General features: G+C 40.6%; 1 protein-coding gene across 1 annotated transcript in view; it reads right to left on the reverse strand.

The window, feature by feature from the left end:
• Positions 1–18,779, reverse strand: part of SHMT2 (serine hydroxymethyltransferase 2) — a 28,618-nt gene extending 9,839 nt beyond the window's left edge. Inside the window, exons 1-8 of the mRNA XM_070740965.1 lie at positions 18,568–18,779; positions 12,961–13,152; positions 12,636–12,715; positions 10,305–10,505; positions 9,001–9,082; positions 6,154–6,276; positions 5,791–5,930; positions 3,314–3,479 (exon numbers count right to left, since the gene is read on the reverse strand). Of these exons, the coding sequence (XP_070597066.1) occupies positions 3,314–3,479; positions 5,791–5,930; positions 6,154–6,276; positions 9,001–9,082; positions 10,305–10,505; positions 12,636–12,715; positions 12,961–13,152; positions 18,568–18,600 (1,017 nt within the window). The 5' untranslated portion in view covers positions 18,601–18,779. The remainder of the gene's footprint in view (positions 1–3,313; positions 3,480–5,790; positions 5,931–6,153; positions 6,277–9,000; positions 9,083–10,304; positions 10,506–12,635; positions 12,716–12,960; positions 13,153–18,567) is intronic.
• Between the last annotated feature and the right edge of the window lie 2,804 nt (positions 18,780–21,583).

Raw genomic sequence — 21,583 nt, forward strand, 5'->3', positions numbered from 1 at the left:
TTGAAAAAGCACCTTTGGGACAACCATGACCTGGATGACTAAGAATCTCCATAGAATCCCATCCTCTGGATTACTCCAAGTTTGGTCCAGGCTTCCCTAGCTCCCAGAATTTCCACCCAGCAAGGAACTCAAACCCAATGAACCTGGAGGACACCAAGTTAGGGAAGTACAAGTCTTAGTTTCTCCCAGAAGTATTATAGCCACCATGCTGAATTAAATAAGGAAGGCAATCCTCTTTACAGTATAAATGTAATAACTAATTGTTCTAATTGATTCTCCAGGATTTATTCCATTGTGATGACTTCAAGTTTGGTTGCCCCAGTGGTGGGTTCCTACCAGGGCAGTTTAGTGCACTGCTCCGGTAGCGGCCTACCGATTGCGCAATTCTGGCAGGATGGCTCCGGTCTGTTTTTGCCGATCTGTGCGCGGCGCCATCTTTCTTTCTTTTTTACAATTTTCTGCAATTTTCAGCTCTCTGAGCATATGCAGAAATAAAATTGTCCCTCTGTGCATGCACAGAAGCAAAATCACTCTGGGGACATCCACTTGCACCAGTGGGAGAAAGTAAGCACCCACCCTTGAATTGCCCCAGCATAAATCCAATCTAAGTCGGGACTAAAAGTTCTTTCGTCCAAGTTTAAGGCTCATGCTGGAGAGCCCATCCTGAGAATGATACATTCTGGAAAGAGAGAAAGTTCCTTGTGGATGGGCTCCAGCACAAACCAGAAGAATAAACCTTTGTGACAAAACTTAGATCGGATCCCACAACATTATCTTGGGACACACATATTTGCCTTCATTTGCCAACATAAATCCTCCGGCATTGTCTTTAAGATTAACTCTGGATTTACAACTAGATTGGATGATACAAGCAGGATAGAGAAAGTGGCATGGAAACAACCTCGTTGGCCATATTTTGCAATGGTTGAACAACAGATGTTGTTCTGGCATTTCAGCAGATCAGACTGTAAACACAAAGGGCCAAGGCAGGTTAATTGCTCTCAGAAAAATTCTTCTTAGTCGCCTGTTGGAAGCTTCCCTTTTCTAAAGGCTGCTAGATGTCCAAGGCTTTAAATGTATTGCTCATTCTATGTCCAACCAAATTGAAATCTTTATTACGGCCCATACGATCGAACATAAATACATCGACCTGTAATTCTTAATAAAACTTTAAAACAATATTGCAATAACAGTGCATAAAATACACCGTTGTAATAATAATTGTAGCATAAATAGCAATTGCAATCATGAGATGGGTACTAAATTTCAACCACAGGTAGGATGGATGCCACAAACGATAGCACAAAATAGGGCAATATGTCAAGCTCTTGCTCAGATAAAAACAGTGACATATACACATTGTGCTGTTTGCCAGGCTAGGGTTTTTTTTAATATGGGATAAATATATACAGTGGTACCTCTACTTACGAACTTCGTTCTGTGACCAGGTTCTTAAGTAGAAAAGTTTGTAAAGAAGAAGCAATTTTTTTCCCATAAGAATCAATGTAAAAGCAAATAATGCGTGTGATTGGGGAAACCACAGGGAGGGTGAAGGCCCTGTTTCCTCCCAGGAGATTCCTAGAGAGGCCCCACAGAGGCTTCTCCCCGCCTTTTTCAGCCCTGTTTCCTCCCAAGAGATTCCTAGAGAGGCCCCAGAGAGGATTCTCCCCACCTTTTCTGGTTACAGTTTCGGAGACTCGGGTTTGTAAGTGGAAAATGGTTCTTGAGAAGAGGCCAAAAAATCTTGAACACCCAGTTCTTATCTAGAAAAGTAGAGGTGTTCGTAGGTAGAGGTACCACTGTATATTGTCCTTAATTCCTTATAGAGCAGGGATGTCAAACTCAAGGCCCACAAGCCGGATCCGGGCCCCGGGGTGCTTAAATCTGGTCCACAGGGCTGTCCTGGAAACAACGAGGGACTGGCCTATGGTGCCTCTGCCAGCGGAAACAGAGCTTTTGCTGGCAGAGCATTCAGGCCACTACAGGCATCTCGGCACGAACAATGTCGACCTGGCCACACCCACCTAGGTGTGGATGACCACTCCTGAGGTAAAACAAAACCCTGATGCAACCCCCAATGAAATCGACTCTGACACCCCTGCTATAGAGAGAGCAACAAAGGAACACATGGCTTAAGGATTCTACGGAGCCATCTTCACAGGGTTATAAGTACCATTGGAAAGGGATGTTATTTAAATACTGTAATAACAAAGAGTAAAGGAAAGATATTGTATATTATGCTACTTAAAGACTGCGTAATAATGATAGTCAACAGATTAGTTGACTCTGATTTTCCCCCTCTTCTTCTTCCCTTCCTCCTCCTTTTTTTTCCATTTCTCCCTCTCTTACTTTTCTCTCTCAACTTTCATTATACTTAACTCTTTCCCTTTTTTCTTTCTTTTTTTGTTTTACCTGTGCTAATATTTGACTATTTTGCTTATTTTTTACTATATTGATTACTTTGACTATTTTGACTATTTTGTTTGTTTGTTTTTATATGTAAATAACCAATAAAGGCATTTTTTTTTAAAGGGAAAGAGATGTGCAGAGAATAGAACATCCAACTTGACCAGCTGAATTTCAGAATGATAGAGCGCTGTATAGAGCGCTGGTAAGACCACATTTGGAATACTGTGTTCAGTTCTGGAGACCTCACCTACAAAAAGATATTGATAAAATTGAACAATCCAAAGACGGGCTACAAAAATGGTGGAAGATCTTAAGCATAAAACTTATCTGGAAAGACTTAATGAACTCAATCTGTATAGTGTGGAGGACAGAAGGAAAAGGGGGGACATGATCGAAACATTTAAATATGTTAAAGGGTTAAATAAGATTCAGGAGGGAAGTGTTTTTAATAGGAAAGTGAACACAAGAACAAGGGGACACAATCTGAGATTAGTTGGGGGAAAGATTAGAAGTAACGTGAGAAAATATTATTTTACTGAAAGAGTAGTAGATGCTTGGAACAAACTTCCAGCAGACGTGGTTGGTAAATCCACAGTAACTGAATTTAAACATGCCTGGGATAAACATATATCCATCCTAAGATAAAATACAGGAAATGGTATAAGGGCAGACTAGATGGACCAAGAGGTCTTTTTCTGCTGTCAATCTTCTATGTTTTTAATTAGAACTGAAGAGAGGTAAAATGATGCTACTGCCCACTTGAGAAGAACCCATTAAATCAAAGGCTTGACTGCCAATCTTAAATGGGTGTGAACATCAATATTTCATGTCAGTATCAGTAACTGTGCTAAAATCCACTCAAGGCCACCCAAACCCCAAAGAAAACAGACACCTTCTTTCTTACCTGTTTCAGTGCCACTGCCACCGCAGCAATGGCATGGTTGTGCGGGCCACCTTGCAAAGAAGGGAAGACTGCAAAGTTGATTTTGTCCTCCAGGTTGTAAAGGTTCTCCTGGCCACTCTTCTTGTCCACGGAACGGACACCCTTACGATAGAAAATCAGCCCTGACCTGTAGGCAATACAAAGATGGAAGCCTCAAGTCTCTTAACTAGATTGCTCAAATATTGCTCCAAAAGTTGCAAGGCAGAATATATTCCAGTCTGCAGTCATAATTTTTTTAAAAAAATCCTTCATCCATATAATGTCCTTCATCAAGACCATGTTTGCAGCAATTCTACAGAAGCAAAGTGATTGTGATTATAGCAACAGGGAGCAAATTTACCTCCATTTGATTCCATTGGTAAACAAAAATGCACGTTTCGTGTTTGTGTAACTACTAAAATCTCAGAATTCATCTAAGAAGCTAAACAGAAATGAAACCAGAATTTTTCCTCTTGGGTTTAATGGAAAAAGAACTAGAGAAAAAAATTGGAATTTTGTTACTACATATGTTCAAGACTATTATATCCACAAAGATGGAAGGACGCTTCGATTCCCACTGTGGTTGCAGAAATTAATAAATGACAAAATTGTCATTTGCTGAAATGACAAAATTGTCCACTTTGAAAAGAACGTAAATACTTTTGTTTCCACATGTTTCTGCTTCTAAACTTCGTGCTTGATGGGGAGAACGAAACTTTGACTTTGGATTTTACTGATTAGAGCTTAGACTGATAAATCTTTATAGAAATGGCTTGTTCCTATTATTATGAAAAAGCAAAAAGTTGTGATTTGATGTTAATGCCTTACTTTACTCTAACAGAGAGAGTTGGAAGTCAATGCTTTTCTTTTCTTTTCTTTTCTTTCCTTTCCTCATCTCTCCTTCCCCTTTTCCTCCCTACTGCTTTCCTATGTACTTTGTATTTTGTATTTTACATTACTTTATAACTTAACAAAAATGTAATGGAAGTAAAGAAAAATCTCAAAATCTCTGGGTTCAGAATCATTTCATGGTGAGATGGGCAGCAAACAAATTTAATATTTATTATGAAGCAAAAATTCTGAATTGTTACCATTCCAAAATTAGATAGATGCATCCAAAAAGTGAGAGACAAGCAATATTTTTTTTAAAAAATTGTACTTTCATTGGCTTGCAATTTCACTTATTGCCTAATCAGCAATGCACCATCCTTTTTTGACTCCAAAGATAATCTCTCCTAATTAACTTTGGACTAAGTTTACCAGAAGCTCCAACTGGCTACTTCTGCAATGCTAATGACTTGAATCTGATAAAACTTAGTCTACTTGCTCAACAGACTATGCACAAGCAACATGCTTCCTATTACTCCCAGGTAACTCACACTTTCTGTATTGGGAATGGCAGAAAAACCACAGAACCTATAAACCTAGAGGATACAAATAGGTCAAATGAAGATGAATGTATTGCGTATTGCATCAAGTCTTTTGATATATCTGCCCCAACTCTGTATGGGGTCCTGGGTGCTCCCTGCATTAGCACTGATGTTAGCCAGCTGGATAATGAGACATCTTCAAGAAAACAACCAAACCCAGGGAGCACCAAGGATCCCACAATTTGACCTTGAGCTACAAATATTCTCTTGTATTGGTCTACACTATATATATTGATAGATAGATTTATATGTCAGCTGTTCTCTACAGATTCAGACAGCAATAGCCCAATATTATCTTGAAATTTTTTCGACACAAGATTTTTGAATTTGAAATACCACATTTTTCAGAGTATAAGATGCACCTTACCCCCCAAAAGAGGGTGGAAATGTCGATTCGTCTTATACACCAAGTACAGCCATTTGGGGCCTCCCGAAGCCCTGCCCCCATGTCCCATTTTTGCAAAAAATGTGTCTGTTTTTCACAAAAATAGGGTGGAAAGAGGGTCTTGAAAGCCTGCAGAGAACTCCTGGGTGCTGGGGGGGGGAAGCAAAAACATCCTTTTTTTTTTTTTTTTTTTTTTAAATGGGTGAAAAATGGCCTTTTCTGGCATTTTTCCCAGACCCTCTTCCCATCCAATTTTTGCCAAAAACTGGGAGAAAAACAGACCAATTACGTAAAAAATGGGGGTGTTTTGCCTTCTAATTACTCATCTAGCATGACCGGAGGAGGAATTCTGGGAGTTGAAGTCCATAAGTCTTAAAGCTTTCAAGTTGGAAGTTTGTAACAAGTGTACATGGTTGTAAAAAGTGTTCTGCTACACTGGTATTTTATTAAGTAATATATTACTACACCATTTGGTTCAGAATACTTTTTTCTTTGTTTTCCACCTGTAAAATCAAGGTTCGTCTTAAAAATACGGTAAATAACCTATCTTGAAGCCATAGTCCTTGGTACAACTGCAAAAAAGGTGGAATACCATGATGGATATTGTTAGATTACTGTATAGTTCACCAAATTCTTCATTTTACCTTGCACCTCGCAGAGTCTTGTGAGTGGTGCTAGTCACCAGATCAGCATAGTCAAAGGGTGATGGGATGACTTTGGCTGCCACCAAGCCACTGATATGGGCCATGTCAGCAAGAAGATAGGCCTTCACGTCTTCACACACCTGACAAAAAAAGGGATAGATGAAGAATATAAGCTAACCCCAGTGCAATATTTGGCCTCCCAATCCACTAAGACGAGGTAGGCAAAGTTGGCCCTTCTATGACTTGTGGACTTCAATTCCCAAAATTCCTGAACCAATAATGCTGGCTCAGGAATTCTGGGAGTTGAAGTCCACAAGTCACAGAAGAGCCAACTTTGCCTACCCCTGCGTGACTAAGACATACCTTCTTGATGCGGGCATAGTCAATAAGACGGGCATAAGCGCTGGTGCCGGCGATGATGATACGTGGGCGGAACAGTCGGGCAGTTAACTCAAGCTGGTCATAATCAATGAGTCCTGTTTTTGGCTGGACAGTGGACAGACAAACAAATCAATATAGGTGGTCCTCAACTTACAACCAAAATTCAGCCCCAAATTTATGTTGCTAAGGGAAGCATGTGTTAGGTGAATTTGTGACTTTTCTTGCCACACTTGTTAAGCTTTGTAGCTGTCAAGTTAGCAACATGGTTGTTAATAAACCTGGCTTCCCCATTGACTTTGCTAGTCAGAAGGTCCCAAAAGGTGATCACGTGGCCCCAGGACACCAAACCTTCATAAATATGACCAATTACTAAACATCTGAATTTTGATCACATGATCACGGGGATGCTGCCACAGTGGTAAGTATGAAAAACAGTCATAAGTCACTTTTTTCACTGCTAAATGTCCATGGAGATTCTCAGTCATCCATGACATAGTTGTCCCAAAGGTGTTTTTGCAAGTCCAGTTGCCTCTTGAAAAAGCACCTTTGGAGTGGGGTTTTTTTCACTGCTGTTGTAACTTTGAACGGTCACTAAATGAACTGTTGTAAATCGAGAATTGCCTGTACTGTCCTTTTCCAAATGCTGCCAAAATTAGTACCAATCCTTTTGTAGATCAAGCTATAGGAAATACATCATCCCTAAAAACTTGCATTAAATCTAGCCAAGATATTGAAGGAGAGATGTTATTAGTCATCTCTTCCCAGCCACTATATTTATAGCTGGTTGACACTGCCAGCAATCAGTATCCTGATTTTCTAAAAAGGTTTAAAAATTTTAAAAGAAACTGCAAGAGAATCCAAACAAGGGCATTCATAGAGAATCAGGCTGGCACTAAAAGCAAAAGAAATCCCTTTTAAACAAATAATTATTGATTGGATTCCCATAGTGGATACATAAATGCAACCTGATTTTTTTTCATTTCACCTTCTGTGCTGGCAGTAAGGATTCTCAGCCTTAAGCCTGTTTATATACCTTGATGGTGGGGGGAAAAGAAATGGGGTGTGGGAATGACGGATAAGAAAATTAACAAGAAGTGGAATTTTTGAGAGATCTAAAGAAAATGGTTAGTGGAAAGGAGGAAGGAGAATAGGGTTCTCATTAGTAGATCTAAGGAAATTGTATCAATATTATTAATTTTGGATAGTTAATCAAGTTAAAGGTTTTTCATGTTGGATTTGAATATGATGGTGTATATTGCTTATAGCAAAACAGATTAGTAGGAAAAGTGGGATGGGAAATTTGAAATATTATTAATTGTGGATAGTCAATTAAGTTATAGCATTTTCATACAAGATTTGAATATGATGAGGTGTAATGTTGATAGAAAAATAGAACAGCAGATGAAATGTGAAATGATAATTTGTTTTAGATTTAAAGACAATTTAAATTAGGAGACGAAGTTAAAATTTTGTGGGATAGGAAATTTGGGGAATATGTGTAGTAATGGAGGAATAAGACAACTAATTTATGTTATTGTAAGATATTGGATTTAGGGCAATTAGTAATCTTAATTGTGTATTAAAAAGAAAATAAGTGGAGATAAAGAAATATGTAGAGAATATTATGGCCGAAATGGAAAATAGAGTTATGAAGTAAAAAGGATTGTATATGTAAAAACAATCCGGACAACACTTTGTTCATGAAATATGTATGTTTGAGGGCAGGGGGCAGAAAAATTACCATTAAAAATGATTTTTAAAAAAATTATTTGAATTAGTTGCAAGTCCCAATGTCTGGAAAATTCCAGTCAACATGATCAAAATTCTATAGACCACCTTGAAATACATTTAACATTTAACACAAACATGAAGATGTAATAAAGGGCGCTAGTTGAGAAAGGGATTCTACATTTTAATTAAAAACAAAATAAAAGGTGACAGTAGGTATCAAGGTTAGATTCAACCACCCAAGCATAATAATGATTTCTTCAGCCAGAATATAAATGTAAAACATAAACTTAAAACAAAATATAATTCAACCCAAGGCTCTATGTTTTTGCAAAAGTTGAGAGCCACTCATGAATGTTGGTTGAAGCTGTCCAAGTGTAAAAAGATTTACTTTATTCAGAAAAGTGATCTTTAGGCACAGCATATCCTTAAGAGAGACATCAAAGCTACTAAGAGAGACCGAATGATACAATACTGAATTATGGACATATCTGAATGAATAAAATTGGTGTTCGGGAAATCCTATTCTGTAACTTAAGCATTTGTGTCCAATTTTTTTGCTTTCTTCACAGCTTAATCTGCAGAGTTTACCAATGGGTGTAATTTATTCTAATTTCTGTCAGCGGCAGGGAGGTCCAGTCCATGTGTAAATGAAACTTTTCCCACCATCCTCTCAACTACCGGAAAACCTATTCAGTCATAATTCTGATTTCAGAAAACACCACTCACACACTTACTGACAAACACAGAAGCTAGACTGCTTTGTTTGGTTTGTCACTGAGATTATCATAAAAATCGAGATTTTTTTTTTTCAAAATTCAGTTTGATTGTCATTCCCATCTTCTGCATGCATCCACATGCATAGCACAGAGATCTCCAACCTTGGCAACTTTATGAGGGGTGGACTTCAAATCCCAGAATTCCTCAGCCAGCCATGCTGGCTGAGGAATTCTGGGAATTGAAGTCCACCTCTCATAAACTTGCCAAGGTTGGAGACCTCTGTTTTAGCACACCATTCTAGATCTGCCTTTTTAACCGACTGTCAGAAACAAATAAGGAAATCAGGGCCACACAAATATTTTGAACTCCTGTTTTACTCACGTTGAGTTTATAAGGCATGGACTCAAAGAAGATGGACGTGGCTGAGATACGCTTCACATCAGACATATACCCATGAGTCAGGCTGTCAAGAAGAAGGAAGACATTCTGTCAAGACAATGCTTAAGCCTCAATCATAGCCCAACTCGAGCGAAGAAGCTAAGGGAACAAATATTTATGTCTAAAGAGATTACAAATTAGCCAAGCACTTCCCCCACAGGGCCACCATGAGAGTGATAGCATGGGGAGAGGTGTAGATTATGGGAAGACACAAAGGATAGCAGTTCCCAGAAAGTGAAGAGGCAGATGCTTTTCAACGTCATCCAACACCATCCATATTGGCATCCAGAGAAGATGACAGAAATGTCTACAAGTCACAATTAAAGTCTTCGGAGAAGGGTGGCATACAAATCTAATAAATAATAATATACTACTACTACTACTACTACTACTACTACTACTACTACTAATAATAATAATAATAATAATAATAATAATATTTATTTATTTATTTATTTATTAGATTTGTATGCCGCCCTCCCCGTAGACTCGGGGCAGTTAACAACAATAATAAGACAATATAAACAAATCTAATATTTAATTTAAAAACCCTAATTTAAGAAACCAATCATACATACAGACACACCATGCATAAATTTTATAAGCCTAGGAGGAAGGGAAAATCTCAATTCCCCCATGCCTGACAACAGAGGTGGGTTTTAAGGAGCTTACGAAAGGCAAGGAGGGTGGGGGCAACTCTGATATCTGGGGGGAGTTGGTTCCAGAGGGTCGGGGCCACCACAGAGAAGGCTCTTCCCCTGGGTCCCGCCAAATGACATAATAATAGTAATGGTGATGAAATACAAAATCCAGCATAGGTGTCTCGTTTGATGTGTTGTATTGACATAATAATAATAATAATAATAATAATAATAATAATAATAATAATAAAGAAAACATGAGTCATGTCTAAATCAGAGACAGACAATGAGGAGGCAATCCTTATTCGATGAGTTTTCTATATTGCTGGTCAAAAAAGGGTACTCCAAAAATGCTACTTATGAGTCATTCTGGGTCTTCCCCCTGTCTCTTCCAGCTTCTTCAGCTCCTTCTTCTTGTGGGTCAGTAAACCTTCAGATCCTCATTCTCTCAATTATTCTTGTGCACCTCCCTCCTCTCTTTCCTCTCAGCTATCCCAACTGTGGCAGCCCAGTCCTCCCTTTTCCACCCCTTCTGATATGCTCCTAGACTGCAACCTCTCACAAGGCTTTCCTCCCCAAGCTTCATTCCCCAATCCACACACGTACTGGCCCCCATCGGGTAAATCCAGGCCCATGAGACGGTCATGCGGCTGCAGCAAGGCTGTATAGGCAGCAAAATTGGCCGGGGATCCAGAATAAGGCTGAACGTTCACCCCCCAGCGTTCAGGATCCAGGTCAAAAGCTTCAAGAGCGCGACGTTCACAGAGCAGCTCAATGCGGTCCACCACCTCAGAGCCGCCATAGTACCTGCATCAGGATAACAACAGTCACAAAGGGAAAGTTAGTAACAGGAAAAAACCGTAATGCCGCTCTAAATTCCTGAAACAGAGAAAAACTAGAAGAAAATTTCATCTGTCTCCTCCATGCAATCAGACATAACAATCAGGGTGGACAAAGAACATTAGCTTGGCAACCATTCTCTAAAACTGTGTTTCCCAACCTTGGCAACTTGAAGATATTTGGACTTCAACTCCCAGAATTCCCCAGCCAGCAAATTCTGGGAGTTGAAGTCCAGGTATCTTCAAGTTGCCAAGGTTGGGAAACACTGCTCTAAAGAAGCATTCTGGCCACCCCTTCTCTCCATGTACGTGTCTGTACCTCATCCATAATAAATGTCCACACAACACTCCCCCCTCCCGTTTCCAAAATATCACTATAACGGTGATGGAGAACATTTTTTCCCTTAGATGTCAAAAGTGCGTGTGTGTATGCTATTGCACGCACTTGTGCCCACACCCATAATTCAATGCCTCTCCATGTGCCCCATCCCCCTGTGCATACATGTGCAACCCCCCATGATGCCCTACTCTCCCATTTCCCAACTTCCGGTGGGCTCAGTAGGCCCGTTTTTCACCTTCCCAAGGCTCCAGAGGCTTCCCTAGATCCTGGGGAAGGCAAAAATGGCCTCCCCTGTCCCCGGAGGTCTTCTGGAGGCCAAAAACCCCCTCCCAGAAACTCCATATGATCCAAAAATCAGCTGGTCAGCCTTGGAGCTGAGCTAAGGCAATGGCTCGCATGCCGGAAGATATGACTCCACATTCCACCTGCCACCTGTGGCATTGTATGCTTGTGTTGCATGGTTTTTAAATGTTGGGTTTTTAATGTGTTTTCTTTTAAACATTAGATTTGTCACATTGTACATTGTTTTATTATTGTTGTGAGCCACCCCGAGTCTGCGGAGAGGGGCGGCATACAAATCTAATAAATTATTATTATTATTATTAGTGCTATAGGTTCACCATCACGGCACTATAACATGTTTCTCATCTCCACCATCTAGACTCAGAGCCAATATATAACTGAATCTGGCCCGAAATGGACCTTACCAAAATGTCTTGAGGCCTCTTCTGAAGGCAAGTCATTTCATGTGGCTGGCGAACACCAGTCATGTGAGAAGGATTCAATAGGATCTACATGCTCCTTTAGCCTTCACCCCCAGATAATCCAAGAGAACAGAAAATAAGGCTTCCTCCTCCAGCCAGAGTAATGGATATCTGAATATATATACTGCTCAAAAAAATAAAGGGAACACTCAAATAACACATGAGAATGAAATGTTCTCATTGAATACTTTGTTCTGTACAAAGTTGAACGTGCATCACAGCATGTGGAATTGATTGTCAATCAGTGTTGCTTCCCAAGTGGACAGTTTGATTTCACAGAAGTTTGATTTACTTGGAGTTATATCGTGTTGTTTAAGTGCTCCCTTTATTTATTTTTTTGAACAGTGTATATATCTGTATACAGTAAAAATGTATTGCTTTGTGGCAGGCAGTATTACTAGTGCTTAAGATGCTATAGGCCTGGAATGGAGGGATCATGGTCCTTCAAATGTTGTTTGACTCTAGGACTGGTGGACATATTGGAATCTAACTTATATAAGGCCGTATAGGTAGTCCTTGACTTACGACCGCAATTGAGCTCAAATTTTCTGTTGCTAAGCAAGACATTTGTTAAGCGAGTTCGGCCCTATTTTACAACCTTTCTTGCCATCATCGTTAAGTGAATCACCATAGTGGTTAAGTGAGTAACATGGTTGTTAAGTAAGTCTGGCTTCTCCATTGACTGCGTCTGTCGGAAGTCACAGAGGGACCCCAGAGTACTGCAACCATCATCAATATGAGTCAACTGCCCAGCATCTGATCATGAGGAGGCTGTAGCGGTCATGTAAAAAATGATTGCAAGTCACTTTTTTCAGCGCTGTTGTAACTTTAATCAGTCACTAAACAAACTGTTGTAAGTCAAGGACTACTGTATTTTCCTATTCTAAGGCAAACTGCTGAGGATAAACTCAGGCAATTTCTTTTTAATTCTTTCTCATGTCTGCCCATCCCAATTCGTTAAGTTCTTTTTTTGTCCCATAATAAAGTACACTACCTCTTGCCTGGGTAGCCCTCAGAATACTTGTTGTTGAGACACGAACCCAGAGCCTCCAAGGCAGCCCGGCTACAAAAATTCTGAAATTGGGGAAAGAGAAAAAAAGAAGTGTGTGAATGGGGGGGGGGGGGGGGAGATAAGTGAACTTCAATGACATTTCTGGTTTTCTTATGCTAAAAAAGAAAAATGTTGAAACTTGAGCATTAGCTGTTTTAGGTATCAAAGAAGATGACAACATTCCCTTATTGGAAGGAGGATCCAAAGTAAAATGCACCTGCTTCACCTTCAACCCAAGGCTGAGGAAGAAGATGCTTCTGTCACTCACCTCGGAGGCAATGAGTTCTAGACCCCGGCACTGGCGATCTTTTTCCTGCTGTACCAAATCCCACATCTCAGGGTCGCTCTCTGCCAAGCTCTCCTGCCCGGTCCAGCCTGAGGCCTTGTTGGAAGAAGCTGCAGCTGCCTTGCTGTGTTGGGCCCGCAGACTCGCCCTTGCCTGGCAGCATCTTTGTAGCGGCTGAAAAGGTAAGACAGCAGACAGGATCACAAAAGAGCCAGAGTAAGCCATCCCAGTCAAAAATCTTCAATTCTTCAAAAATCATATAAGCACACTGTATATTATCCACAGGGGGCAAAATGCTTTACTGGAAGCCCCATTAATACATATTCAAAATGGCCGCCTAGGAGAAGATGTGGTTCTCAACCTTTCTACTGCCGCTCCACATGTTGTGGTGACCCCCAACCATAAATATAGCTCCATTTTTCCCAACAGAGCTTTAAGATGATTGGCAGCAACGTCAGATGGACATCCCCACTGTAAGTGCCTGATTGGTTGAATTATAAAAATATGTTCCAAGGCACCAGAATAGAAGCTTTAGTTCCTAACACCATGTGAAATTTGTCTTTTCTCATCATCTTAGGTGACCCCTGTGAAATGGTCGTTCAACCTCCAAAAGGGTCCCGACCCCCAGGTTGAGAACCACTGTGCTATGGGATAAGAATGCCAAATAGTTCCATCCCATGGGACCAATGATTATATCAACAGCAATAGCACTTAGACTTACTTACCGCTTCAAAATGCTTTACAGCACTCTCTAAGCTAGTGTTTCCCAACCTTGGCCACTTGAAGGTATCTGGACTTCAATTCCCAGAATTTCTCAGCCAGCATTCGCTGGCTGGGGAATTCTGGGAGTTGAAGTCCAGATATCCTCAAGTGGCCAAAGTTGGGAAACACTGCTCTAAGCAGTTTACAGAGTCAGCCAATTGCCCCCAACAATCTGGGTCCTCATTTTACCGACCTCGCAAGGGTGGAAGGCTGAGTCAACCTTGAGCCTGGTGAGATTCGAACTGCCAAACTGCAGGCAGCCAGCAGCTAGCAGAAGTTAGCCACAGCACTGCATTCTAACCACTGTGCCACCAACTATAATTTAAATGATAGTTAAATTTCATTTGAGAGTCCAAACTTGGAAGCTACTGAGGTCAACAATCTGAATAAAGAAAGAAAGCATGAAATTGGGAAAAGTCTGAAGAAAAATGACTGGTTTAAATAAGATGATTTTTCTCTCTCTTCACCAGGCACCAAGACAAATAAAGTCTTGGTCTTATTTAAAAAAGAAAGTTTTGGAGATTTCCTATAAACCAGGATTGAGGGACCCAAGCATATTTCCAGGGACAATAGATTCCACAGTGGAAGGGTTACAACAGAAAAATACTTCCTACTGGTCCCATTCTTCCTAGTTCATCTCAGAATGGGACCTCTAGCTTATTATCTGACAGAAGAAACAGAATCATTGTGGACAGGGAACAACTCAGCAGAGAGATAAGTCTTCCAAAGCATAAAATATTTATAAAATAAAATTAAAAAGTTTCGAAGCCAGGAGAAGAGCATTCTAGGAACAGAGAATTCTGGTTCCCAAATCATCAATCATAATAATATACAACAGTAGTCCTCAACCTGGGAGTCACCTAAGATCATGAGAAAAGACAAATTTCCCATGGTGTTAGGAACTAAAGCTTCCATTCTGGCGCCTTGGAGCATATCTTTACAATCCGACCAATCAGGCGCTTACAGTGGGGGTGTCCCTCCGACCTTCCTCCCAATCAACTTAAAGCTCTGTTGGGAGAATTGATGCTAGACTTATGGTTGGGGGTCACCACAACATGAGGAACTGTATTAAGGGGTTGCGGCATTAGAAAGGTTGAGAACCACTGATATATAAGATGCTATGCGTTCAAAGAGAGTTGCAAGGGAATTATGATAGAAGAGGGGAATATCCTGCCTGTGAGCCTCTCAGAGACATCTGACTGACCACTGTGAGAAACAAAACACTGGGCCTAGGTCTCATCAGCAGGGCTAGTTTTAAGTTCCAGATGATTGATAGCAATCTTAAGAGCCAATGTTTGTCCTTCTATTGGAGGAAAGACTGCTCATATATAAAAACTCCCCAATCCCTAAGAAACCCCCATATGTTTAAAGCAACTTCCCTTTTTCGAGGCAGGGAGGGAAGGGCCACATCCCTCAAAGTTGCCTTTGCAAGGTTTAGGGTACAGTTCGATTCTTCCTCCATGTAATTAAGACTACATGAAAGAGACGGCCAAACCAGACTTGGCAGTAATCTCCACCCTTGGGTCCTCAGATGTTCCTTCTCTACTATCAGTATAAGCAATGGCAAAGAATGATGGGAATTATATTAGAAAAGCCTCTGGGGCCATTCAAGTTTCGGAATTAAAGCTGGCTGCTAGATCTGCAGGTCAGCGGTTCAAATCTCATCACCGGCTCAAGGTTGATTCAGCCTTCCATTCTTCTGAAGTGGGTAAAATGAGGACCCGGATTGTGGGGGGCAATAGGCTGGCTCTGTTAAAAAGTGCTATTGTTAACATGTTGTAAGCTGCCCTGAATCTAAAAAGAAGGGCGGCATACGAACGAACGAACAAACAAACAAACAAACAAATAACTGCCTAAATGGATTTCTACTACTTGTAATTCTCCAGATACATTATATTAATATTGCAACTCCCGATAGCTGTTCTGTCCAGGCTTGGCAAACCTCAAGAAATAAAGTTCACGCACCCAGAAGACAAAGTAGGAACGTATAAAATGATTGTATTGAAAATAAGAGTTCATGGCATTTACAGATTTCAAAGTGGAAGGAAACTTCTTGGGAACTGGACAGCAGTCCATGATTAATTAGTTATCCGGGCAGGATTCCAGCAGTTCATAAAGTCTCTGATAAGGGCAATTAAATCATTCCAACCTTGCAGCATTCTGGCAGGGTTTCTGGATAAGCAGTCTGTCTTTTTCAAAGCAAGGTAAGAAGAAACAAAAGCTGGATTTTCTTCAGCATGAACTGGAACTCCTTGGCATAATTATGAAAGGTTGTTTGTCACACTGAATCTCACGAGATTGTCCCTTAAATACTCACAAGGTGTGGCCAAGTGTTCCATTGAGCTACTAACGCACAGACCCTTTTTTCCTGTCTGCTAAAACTCCTTCTCACTCTTGCGTCTGACAAAGGCTCAGCCTCTGATTCATCATCATCATCATCATCCTCTGGTTCACTCAACACCAACTCTGCAGATGCCATAGTCTCTGGTGTCCAGTCCCTAACTCCTCATCCTCTTCATTCTCAGATTCAGATGTCAAGAACACTGGCATAGGATACCAAGACGGACCTGACTCTCGAGCCTCGAAATCCGTGATCAGCTGAGCAGGACATGGACCAGCCATAACAATAGCGCAAAGAGCATTGTCCACAGAATCCATTGCGGGAACCTGGATGCTCTCTGAGCTTGCTTGTTTTCTTGCAGATGTTTCATTACCGTATTACCCTAGTTTGGGTAATTAAACATCTGCAAGAAAACAAGCTCAGAGCGCACCAAGGACCCCTCATTTCAATCCTGAGCTACAAATATTATCCTTTATTAAGAGCCCATTGCTTCTGGAGGCTGTGCGGTTGGAGGAAAATGATATAAAGACTAGATTACCCCAATAAGTTACATTGATCCAGCATAGACCTTCAACTCTCTCCCTCTGCCATGCTGGCTCTTGCAGCAGTGACCAGTAGCAATTATGTTCATGTCAGAACTAGACTATCATCACACAAATCACATTGACAGTAAGAAATTTAAATTGCAAGTTTCTATCATCAGGCAGCTATTGAGCACAGTGGTAGTTTTTGAAGATTGGGAGGAAAGGGGGCCATGCGGGCAAAATATCACTTTTGCTAACAATAAGGAAGACAGTCCCATATACCGGCAAGCATGCAACCCAAAACTGCTGAAGCTAGTCAACTTCCCTCTAAGTTGTCTCAACGAATTTGCAGAATGGCATTTACATTCCTTACGGCATCTTACCCAAATGGAACTCAGAAAAGGAATTCTATTTCTGGTCACTTGACTCAATGAATGAGCAATGGAGTGGGAACTCAAAAGGCAAAGTGAGAGGGGCAAGCGGGCCAGTCAATTTCAAGGTCTGGTGAGGCAGAGATGGCTGCAGATGGGCAAGTGGGCCTCTCTTCTGAGTAGAACAGCAGAGGCCTCTGTTTGTGCTGCTGAGCTGGTAAATCCAGTCAGGGAAGAACTGCTGGATCCACATGCGCCTACAAAGTTGGACTGGTTCCCTCATCCCCACCACTAAAATTCATTTCAAAGTAAGGCTGTTACCACAAATGACAGGTTCTTTGAAGAGGGGGAAAAAATTGGCTTTCATTTTCTTTATTAAAGGGATTATCAGCCAACCATCATCTCTCCTCTGCAGATGATGCAATGGCGTCATATAAGTTGCATCAGCAAAGTAGCAAAACTTAAGACTGCATCAAATTTGGCTTTAAGGGTGAAATGTTCCAATGCTGTTTGCCAGGGGAAAAAAAATAAAATCCCCTTTTAAAAGAAAGGAATATTTGACAGGTTGCAAGGATAAATTTGCCATACAATCTTTAATCTTTTATTTTGTTGTGGTGGTGGGTTGTTATTTATATATATACAGTATATATATATATAAAGGAGAATTTTAATAACATTATCTAATCAACAGCCAGCAAATCAGAGAGCAATTCCCAGAGGGGCAGGTTGTTTTATTGACAGTTCCAGGGTACAACCAAGTGAACTTTAGCCAGGTCACCGAGTAGCTGCAAAAAGTTAAGTTCTGTCTCTGATCTATCCCTGTTCTTTTCTTCCTGCCCGCCGGAGGCCTCTAACCAATTCTGTAATTCCTGTCTTCAAAGCTGCAATGTCAGATAGGACAGTATGTGAAAGAAAGGAGATGTTAGGGGAAAAAATTAGCCCATAAAACCCAGCAAAGTGTGACTGCTTGGAGAGGTTTCGGCTGATAATAGTGTCTCAGTCCTGAACGTCGAGATAACTCTTCGCCTTGCTCTGTGCCGCTTCCAAGAGCTATTAGCCAGAATTAAATAATAATTGAGTAGCAGAATGGCAACGATCTGTGCCGCTATCAGATCCTTGCTATAAGCCCCAGGCGGGCATATAAACTCTTTTACCCAAGAAAACTCTGATTTCTAAACTTGCACACTTAACAGTCCCATTCAAAACAAAAGATATAAAATGAAGTGGGGGTGGTAGATGGATCTTTCCTGGAGCAGTGAAAACTTTTTGCTGTTCAGAGAAGTGGAAAAACTGAGCCGAGCGTGGAGAACAGCTCAGGCCTTTTTTAAATAACCCACCACCCCCATGCAGCTTGGGGGCGATTGAGGTCAGATCCCCCATATTTTGCAATTCAAGTCATCCGCTCTGCATCCTAACAGGTCCCCAAACATCAAAGACCGCCGGCTCAAAAGCCCTTTTCAGGAGTGACCAAGGAAGCCACTTGGCCCTCTTCTCCGCATCTCTGCTCCCACTTTAAGGGGGGCAAAGCAACTTGCTCGCTCTCTCTTCCCCTCCACCAAGAGCCCCATCTGCTATTCGCACCGCATCTTACCTTGGCAAAGTGTCTAAAAGGGAAAGGCAGCATTGCAGCCTAAGACGAGGAAAGTGCAAACTGTTTGGACAAACTGTTGCTCACGTTAAGCGAGTCCAAAGACCAAAAGAAAATCGCTGAGCTGGTGAAAAGAAAAGGGAAAAAAAAGAGGAGAAGAAGAAGGAGGGAAACGCGTGGCTCTTCCTTCGCCGCTGCCAGCTACTACCGGGTGCAAAAGGCATTATGGGAGATGTAGTTTTTACGCTCGGTGCTCCTGCTTGCATTTCTGATCTGACGTCCGGCAAGCGGTGACTTCGGGATAGGCATCTTCGGTGATCCCTGTTGTGGAAAGAAGGGATTTTCTTTTAATCTGTCTCATTGGAAGCGAAAGGATAAACATATATAGCATGGGATAAACATATATCCATCCTAAGATAAAATACAGGAAATAGTATAAGGGCGGACTAGATGGACCATGAGGTCTTTTTCTGCCGTCAATCTTCTATGTTTCTATGAAAGCAAGTGACAGTGATCTGATATCGGAGGACCTTAATATAACCTTAAGACCCATAATGGGGGTTGTTGCATTCCACTTTCATGATAGCAACAAACCAAAAATGGGAATGTTCTACAATTGTACATCAAGAATCGGCAATCAATGTTACTAACTTCTAAGATATTCCAAGTTAGTTTGGCTTTGCTGAAAGATGAGGATGTATTGCAAAATGTATATGTCCTGCACAGTATGGCCAGATAACTAGCTAGATCCTTCAAGGATCCACTTACACACAGAGTCCTTAGGGAGTTGGGCAGCATATAAATCAAACCAACCAACCAATAAATAAATAAATTTAATTTGGTAAAAACCCCTCCTGTTTATCCAGACAGGAAATTAGAAAGATGGGTGCTTTTTCCCAACATTGTATGATTGGCTGTTTAGAATAGAATAGAATAAAAAAGAATAGAATAGAATAGAATTTTTATTGGCCAAGTGTGATTGGACACACAAGGAATTTGTCTTGGTGCATATGCTCTCAGCGTACATAAAAGAAAAGATACATTTGTCAAGAATCATGATTGTCATAGGGGGTCAAATAAGCAATGAAGAAACAATATTAATAAAAATCTTAGGATACAAGCAACAATTCATTAATTCATTAATTTATTCCCACTCTACCACTCAAATCGTATAGTGTTCTACACATTATACAGCTGCAAAATAAGTCAAAATTCAACAGGCAAAGTTCCACTGTTGCATCTCCACCGACTGTCATAAGCAATCGGGCAACCAAAGAGTTAGAATCTGTATTGCAACAACATCTGTGATAAATGCTGGCGTACCAAAAGGTATGTGCTCTTTTGAATTTCCAAGAATTTCTCTAGAGTGAGAGGATTAAAAATCCTGGTTTTAAAAAGTGGGAAGTGGTACAACAGTGGTGTTTAAATCGCTTGTGTGCATTTTTCAATAGCGTAGGGGAAACCTAGAAAATATAACCAAATGTTGCGCATTACCGACAAAATATTGTGCAACCTTCATTTTTTTTAAATGAACACAGTAGCTTTCTGTTAAACATAGAAGAAAAAGAAGAGACAACAATCAGTCCTCGGAGAGAGGCAGCATATAAATCAATCAAACAAACAAACAAACAAAGAGTGCAGATATGAGACAGGCTTGCAAAACCATTGTTTTCTTTAAAGAATTAAAATTGTCTAACCAATGAAGATTGTTTAATGAAGGAAAAGGCCAAACTGTTGGCCCTCTTGCTAAACTTTTTTTTAACATGATTTGGTTTCTATGTGGAATATTGAAGATCAATTGTGAGCCATCATACTGAGATTTCATAAAATGTGGAAAGAGGTTTCCTGCAAAATGTTGATAATCCTGAACACAGGTGTGGGCTACAAAGAAATAGGGGTTGTATCCCCTTGCTACCATCTAGTGGTCCTCTGGATTTTTGCCAACTAGATCTGGAGCTCTACCTGGAATAGCTGATCCCTAATAGTTTACTGAATCACAGCATAAGGATTTCCTTAGATTTCCTTATTTCTGTTTCTATGTGTATGTGCATGTGTAAAGCAATTAAATAAGGAGAAAAAATCATTAGATGAATAGGCTACTGCCTCAAATCCATATTATTCATTCCAATTTTCAACACAGAATGTTTTTCTTACCCGAGAATATCCAGCTACAATGCTCATGTGAACAAAAGAGTTGTAAGTTAGGATACTGCTCATTGTAGCCCCATAAAAGAGAGGAATATATAAAGGGAATCCTGTTCTGCTCAGTGGGGAAGAAAATTCCCTTATTAAGCCAGGTGGTGTCATTCTACCTGAAATAGGAAAAAATTATTCTGCTGTAGGAAGAATGAGTCCAAATTATTCTTGCTTGGAACTTGGATAAGACAAGGGCAGGAGTATCAAGGAACCAACAGAAAAGAATGAAGTGAGAGCCATACAACACAGGATTCAACATTACCTATTTCCTGATGAAGATGAAGCTCTAGATGGAGATGGGGTGTCTGAAAAGATGAAAAATGAATAAAAATAAGGATAGCAAAAAAACAAAAAGGGGAAGGTTCTACTACTGTACATCAAGGATTGGCAATCAATGTTATTAACTTCTAAGATATTCGAAGTTAGTTTGGCTTTGTTGAAAAACAAATTCCTTGTCTATCCAATCACATTTGGCCAATAAAGAATTTAATTCAGTTCAGTTCTTTTCTGTTCTGTTCTGTTCTATTCTATTTTCTGCAGTTCTGATTATCTGTTGAAGTCTGTGTCTGGCTTGTTGGGTGGCAGAACCAAACCAGACAGTTATAGAGGTGCAGATGACAGACCTATAAAGCCCTATGTGGCTCAGGGCCAGACAATCTACAGGATCACCTTTTGCCACATACATCCCAGAGACCAATAAGAGCACACAGAGTTGGCCTCCTCCAGGTCCCGTCGACTAAGCAATGCAGGTGCTTAGTCGACAGGACCTGGCCACAGGGAGGGCCTTCTCTGTGGCTGCCCCGGCTCCATGGAACCAACTACC

This window comes from Erythrolamprus reginae, chromosome 2, assembly GCF_031021105.1.
Source record: "Erythrolamprus reginae isolate rEryReg1 chromosome 2, rEryReg1.hap1, whole genome shotgun sequence".
Taxonomy (NCBI): Eukaryota; Metazoa; Chordata; class Lepidosauria; order Squamata; family Dipsadidae; genus Erythrolamprus; species Erythrolamprus reginae.